General features: G+C 36.7%; 1 protein-coding gene across 1 annotated transcript; it reads left to right on the forward strand.

Annotated features, from left to right (window-relative positions):
• The first annotated feature begins 5,732 nt into the window (after positions 1-5,732).
• Positions 5,733-6,264, forward strand: Ubd (ubiquitin D). The gene is given in 3 exon segments (XM_023563585.2): positions 5,733-5,940; positions 5,943-6,085; positions 6,087-6,264. Coding segments are annotated over 3 exon segments (441 nt in total). The 5' UTR covers positions 5,733-5,820.
• Positions 6,265-6,649: the final 385 nt, after the last annotated feature.

Consider the following 6,649-nt stretch of genomic DNA (forward strand, 5'->3'; position numbering starts at 1 on the left):
TGGCATTAGATTTTGTCTAAATTTCTTGAAGAATTCAGCAAGGAATCCATCAGGGTCTGAACTTTTCTTCATTAGATTTTTTAAAAAATTTATTTAAAGAGAAAAAAAAAAAAACCAAAACAGAAAAAGGGTACAAGTAATACAGAATTCCAAAAAAAAAAAAAAAAAAAAAAAACAACAACAACAACAAAAAAAAAACAAAACAGTAAGAAATCACTAGTTAATAGATTACATATTGTCATCTTAGAAATAGTTGTTCAAGTTACAATAGATTTTTAAATTACATTTTTAATGTCATTGACTGATATTGGGTTATTTAGAATATTTGTATCTTGAATCAGTTTTGGCAGTTGAGGAATCTGTCCATTTCTTCTGTGTTTTCCATCTTATTACAGGTTCTCAAAGTAATTATTGATGATCTGGATTTCCATAGGCTCCGTTGTGATTTCCCTCTTTTCATTCCAAATTGTTTGAATTTGAATCTTTTATTTCCTCTTTTTCCTAAGGTTGTCTGGAGGTTTATCAATTTTGTTTAATCTGTCAAAAAACCAACTTTTCAATTCATTGGTTCTTTGTATAATTTTCTTAGTTTCAATTGCATTGATTTCTGCTCTGATCTTTATAATTTCCTTTCACGTATGAGCTTTGGGTTAGGTTCGCTGTTTCTTTTCTAAAAGTTTGAGATTCAACATTAAATTTTTTCCCTGCTGTGAGAATTTACCAGTATAAGTTTCCCTCACGACTGCTTTCATTGCATCCCATAAGTTCCAGTATGTTGTATCAGTATTTTTATTTAATTGTAGATACTATTTAATTTGTTCTTTAATTTCCTATGTGGCCCATTGGTTGTTCAGTAGGATTAATTTTCATTTGCTCATGTAGTTTTTGTGATTTCTTTTGTCATTGATTTCCAATTTGATTTCACTAGGGTCCAATAATATGCATGGAATAATTTCAGTTGCTCTGCATTTATTTAAGCATGTCCTATGAGCTAATATGTAATCTGTTTTGGAGAATGTCCCATGTTTAGCTGAGAAGAATGTATATTCTGATGTTGTGGGGTAGAACACTCATTTGTTCACAGGTTTGTTTTAATTTTGATATTCCTTTATTGAATTTTTTCTCTAGTTGATCTATCTAATTGTGAGAATGGAGTATTAAAGTCCCTCATGATAATGGTGTTAGTGCATATTTGATTTTCCATGTCTGTTAATATTTGTTTTATGTAGTTTGGTGCATATATATTTATGATTGTTATGTCTTCTTCTTGGAGTCTTCCCTCAATACATATGCAGTGACTCTTTTTGTGTCTTTTGATTAGGCTTGGCTTGACATTCACATTGTCTGCAAATACAGTAGCTAGCTACCCCTGCTTCTTTCTGGGAATTTGTCACATCTAATACTGTTTTTCATCTGTTGACTTTCAGTCTAAGACTTGGTTTTTGAGTTAAATGTGTTTCTTGAGATCAGCATATTGTTGAATATTATCTTTCTTTCTTTCTTTCTTTCTTTCTTTCTTTCTTTCTTTCTTTCTTTCTTTCCTTCTTTCTTTCTTTCTTTTTTGGTCTTTTTGAAACAGGGTCTCACTATGCAGTTCAGGTTGGCCTTGAGCTCACTTTGTAGCCCAGGCTGGGCTTGAACTTGCAAGCAATTCTCTTGCCTCAGACTCCCAGGAATGCACCACCACACCTGGCTTGGATCTTATTTCTTAATTCATTATCCGGTCTATTTCTTTTGATTGGTGAATTGAAATAATTTAAATTGATAGTTATAACAGATATGTGTAACAGTTTATCTTTCTCATATTGTTTTCCTGTTGTTGGTTGTGTTTCCCCCTGTTTCTGTGTTTCCCCTCTGTTTAATTGATTTTTCTGCCTGGTGGCTGCTTTGTATTGGTGTTTTGTGCTTCATTTTTCTCTTTCAGATATATCCTTCAGAACATTCTGAAGAGCTAGTTTGGTGGTCATGAGTTTTCTCAGGTGTTCTTTGTCATGGAAGTATCTTATTTTTCCATTGATTTTAAAAGATAGTTTCATGGGGTACGTCAATGTTGGTTGGAGGTTTTCTTTTGGGATTGAAATACCCATTCCAACTTCTCCTTAATTCAATGGCTTATGTTGAGAAGTCTTCTGTGATTCTGATGTCCTTTCCTTTAAAGGTGATCTATTTCTTTTCTGTTTTTAATATTCTGTTCTTGTGCTGAGTTCCTAGAACCTTGATTATTATATGACTTGGGGTGATTTTACTTTGGTTATTGCTGTTTGGAGTTCTATATGCTTCATTTATTTGTATGTCAATTTTTTTTATCCTTTCTTGGGAAGTTTTCTGACATTATTTCTGTGAAGAGTTTTTACATGACATTTGTACTGTCTCCAGCTTTCTCATTGACCCCAATAAATCTGATGTTGTTCTTTGCTTCATCTTGCAGTGATTGGATTGATTTTTCTTGGTCCCTTGCTATTTTTAAGATATCTTTCTTTTTCCATAATTCTATCTTTAAGATGTGAGATTCAATCATCACTCCATTCAATGTGTTGTGTATACTTTCAATGGGTTTTTTAATCTATGGGATTTCTCTTTGGATCATTTTCAGGGATTTCATTGTTTCCTATGTTGGGTATTCATGCTTTCCATCATTTTCCTAAGCTCTTCTACTTTCTAAAAAATCTGTGTCTATTCTGAGCATCATTTCTTTTTGTACTTGAGAAATTAACTTTATTTGTTTTCTGTGTGGTTGCTTGCTGATTTCTTATGATAGATAGTTTTATCACTAGTATTGGAGTTATCCCTGGGAAATGCCTGTTCTTCAGAGTTGTCTTCTAAGTGGTTCTTTATGTATATTTCAAGAACATACTTTCAAATATGTTAAGGATGAAAATTTGCTGTTTGGCCCAGCACCCAGTTCTTTGGTACTGGACTATGGTGAGGATTATGATCTCATACAGTTTCAGCATTATCATACAAGTGACAAAAACTGATTATAACATGTACAACATCCTGGCTACAGTAGTACAGTTATCAATAACAATAGTTTCACATATAGTGTAGCTATTGAAAAACTGTGGTAACTATTACCCTTTACCATAGAAGCAAATTCTAAGGTTCTGGGGCTGGGGATTTAGCTCAGTGGCATAAGCACCTGCCTTGCAAGCAGGCAGTCATGAGTTTGATTTCTGGTACCAATAAAAGACGAAAAAGACAAAAAAATTTCTAAGATTCTATAACAAAATCCAGTGTATACCAGGTACATGTATGCAGTGATTTTCCCCTTAGTGGAGTGATTTTACTCTGTTGTAAAGAGGTGGTTTAAGAAGAGTAGGGGACAAGATAAAGTGATGAGACCACACAACCGCAGTGCCGAGAAGGAGGAAATATTTGCCCAATGGAAGTCCGTAGAAGAGTGGGCTGGGTAAGCCTGTAATCCTTAGATATAGTGACATCTTGGACTAAGATTACTTGCCAAAATCATTAAGAAGTATGGTACCCCAAAACAGGTTCTAATCCATCTTTTTTCAAACCACCCATAGCTTACTGCACCATGACATATCCCAAATGCGATGAGGCCTGAGAGGATGTATAATCCCAGTTCATGTCCTGGTGGCAGCTATGCAATGTGTTAGGTCTGGAAGTCACCTTTAGTCATTTCCCTGAGAATGACTCCTTATTCCTTTTCTGCCTATGGGAATTCTCTAGAAAGAATTTCTGAAAGTTCCTTTCTTTGCACCTCTCCCAGACTACTTTTGTATGAAAAAGACCAAGTCATACTGGGACTCCTGTGCAATGTTGGAGAGTACACTGCCTCCATCTCCATCAATGTAGAGAAATCTGGGCCTTAATCCAGTTGGAATCTGTCTAGTTTACTTTTTTCTCATTGCTGAGACAAAATATCTGACACCCAAAGTGAAGGAAGGAAAGATTTATTTAGCTTACAGTGCGGGGAAGTTTCAGTCCATACTCGGCTGGCACCAAGGCAGGGTGGTGGGGCTGACCATTTATGGTGGCTGAAGCAGATACCAAAAGTGACAAGAGCAAAAGGGCAAAAGGAGGAAGCAAGCTTCTTTCCCTGCCTTATATTGTATGCAATCTCAAGAGGACATACAAAGTGGAATGTCTGTCACCAAGAAATCATCCAATAACAAATGCTGGTGAGGCTGTAGTGAAAAAGAACCCTTCTCCACTGTTGGTAGGAGTGCAGAATGGTGCAACCACTGTGGAAATTACTGTAGAGATTCCTCAGAAAACTATGATTAGAGATCCCATTTGACTCAGCTATTCCCCTCCTATGTATTTTTCCAGAATAAATGAAAACACTATACCATACTGATCTATGCGATCCATGTTTATAGCAGCACAATTTGTAATAGCTATTTTGAAGACATCATGCAATATAATAATCATTATTAATTTTGTGTCATCTTGTTTGAAATTCTGTATATCATTTTTGTTGTTTTTTAAAAAATTCTCTTTAAAATTAAAAAAAGGGGTTGGGGATTTAGCTCAGTCACACAAGTGCCTGCCTGGCAAGCATGAGGAGATGAGTTCAATCCCTTGTACCAAAAATAAATAAATAAATAAATAAATAATTAAAAAGGGACATAGTTTGGACAGCACGGCAGTTCAGATGGGATTTCCAACTCAGCCATTCATGTATAAGCTGAACACATTGTCCACTTTCATAGTTTTTTTCCCTTCAGTTCCTTTGATTTTAGAAATGACTTGCAATGCTTCCTGTCTCTGTATAAGTTAGGATTTGACAAATGGAGTGGTAAAAGAAAAACATTTCTAAGAGTTGGGGAGACGTCTCAGATGAGTGACTGTGCTTTTGAAGGGAAGGTGATGGGGAAGCTTCATGACAAAAATGAGGCAAGCACTGATCACTGCAGACTGGGAAGAAGGTGTTTGAAGGTGCTGGTCATTTGGGTCCTGAGTTCTTTCTGAACCAGTCCTGAGTTCTTTCTGAACCAGACTGTAAATTGGCTGCCCTTGGGGAAAAAATAGCAGATAGTGGGGATAGACTTGATTCTCTACAGAGGAATAAGATGTGAAATTATAGGATTATTCTGAGTCAAACTTCAGCTTCCCTCCCAAAGGATAGTTTCAGAAAACTCTTTTGTCAATGACCTAATCCATTACCTTAAAACAAATATATGAACCAAGAAGAGAACCTAAAATCCACAACATGTACACTGGAGGGAAACTTTGAATGGAGCACAAGGCCTCCAGCCTTTACAAGAGTGATTATACCTACTCCTCCTGAATCTTCTAGTCGAAGTTCCAATTATCTTCTGTCATTGAAGTCCTGGTCTAGTCAAAAGAGGGGATCATATTTTTATAACAGTTATATACAAAACACAAGAAATACAGATTAACAAATAACATTGAACATGGTGTCACCACAATATGCAAGATACTATAGAGCAATGAGGAAATTAAAAAAAACTGGATAAAAAATAAATCTGGATAGGAGATGCAGGTAAATCAGTCAGGAAATCATTAATTACATTTTGACACGGAGAAGAAGTATTCAAAAGAAATGACACTAACCAGGGACATAGCTCAGCAACACATGTGCCTGCCCAGTAGGCTTGAGGTCCTGAGTTGGAGTCCCAGCAGGAAAAGAAATAGAACTGAGGTAGTGTTCTTTGTGTTATGACCCTGAATTCCAAAAAAGAAGTTCCTAGAGAGGGAAGATACATTATTGAAAAAGAACTGGAAGGCAGTGAAAGGTTAGGGAAGCAGAGAGTATAAAGGGTGGCAAACATTCTAAGCAATTGTCTTTTGACTTTCTTTGTACGTGGCTGTAATAAGAACCAAGCATTAATGACCTTTGAAGCCAGCCTCAATGACAGTGTGAAGATCCATGAACACATCAGGTCTAGAACCAAGATTTATGTGCAGGACCAGGTCCTTTGTTTGGGTTCCTAGACTCAAAAGCCACGCTGAAGACTTTTTGGCTCTGAAGACTTTTCATGGCTGAACACACTGACAAGGAGATGAGAATCTACTAGGTAAGGAAGCCCAGAGATGAGGAGTTGGCCTTGTTTCTGGGGGAGTCAAGTAATGAGCGGCACAGGCACCTGCTCCAGCTCGGTGATTAAGATGAAAAGGATGGTGGAGGTAGTGACAGCTGTAACCCTAGAGACCCAGACTGTGACCCACGATGGAAGGAGCTTGGAAGTTGCAAAGAGCATGGCAGATTATGGCATCAGAAAAGGCAATGTCCTCTTCTTGGTACACTATTCCTTAGAGGGTTGGCTACTCTGATGATGGGGTTATATCAGGATTTTTTTCTGTCTTTTTTTGAGACAGAGTCTCATTATGCAGTTCAGGCTGGATTTGAACTCACTTTGTAGCGCAGACTAGCCTTGAATTCACAGAGATCCTTCTGCCTCAGCCTCCCAAGTGCTGGAATTACAGGCATGGACAACCATGCCCATCAAAAGATGGGGTTATATCAGAAGCACAGAGCCTCCTTTTGGCTCATCACCATTTCAAAATTAATGAGAATGAAAAGAACAGTTAAATTTGGTGTGAAATGGGTAGGATGAAGTGTACTTTTTAATTCAGTGATTATTTAATTCTAACGGTTAACTGAGTGGCAATGTTGTTAATTTTACTGAGAAAAGAAAACAAAATTTCTTTTAGAGAC

This window comes from Cavia porcellus, unplaced genomic scaffold (assembly GCF_034190915.1).
Source record: "Cavia porcellus strain 051 isolate PalLab524CR breed Dunkin Hartley unplaced genomic scaffold, mCavPor4.1 scaffold_28, whole genome shotgun sequence".
Taxonomy (NCBI): domain Eukaryota; kingdom Metazoa; phylum Chordata; class Mammalia; order Rodentia; family Caviidae; genus Cavia; species Cavia porcellus.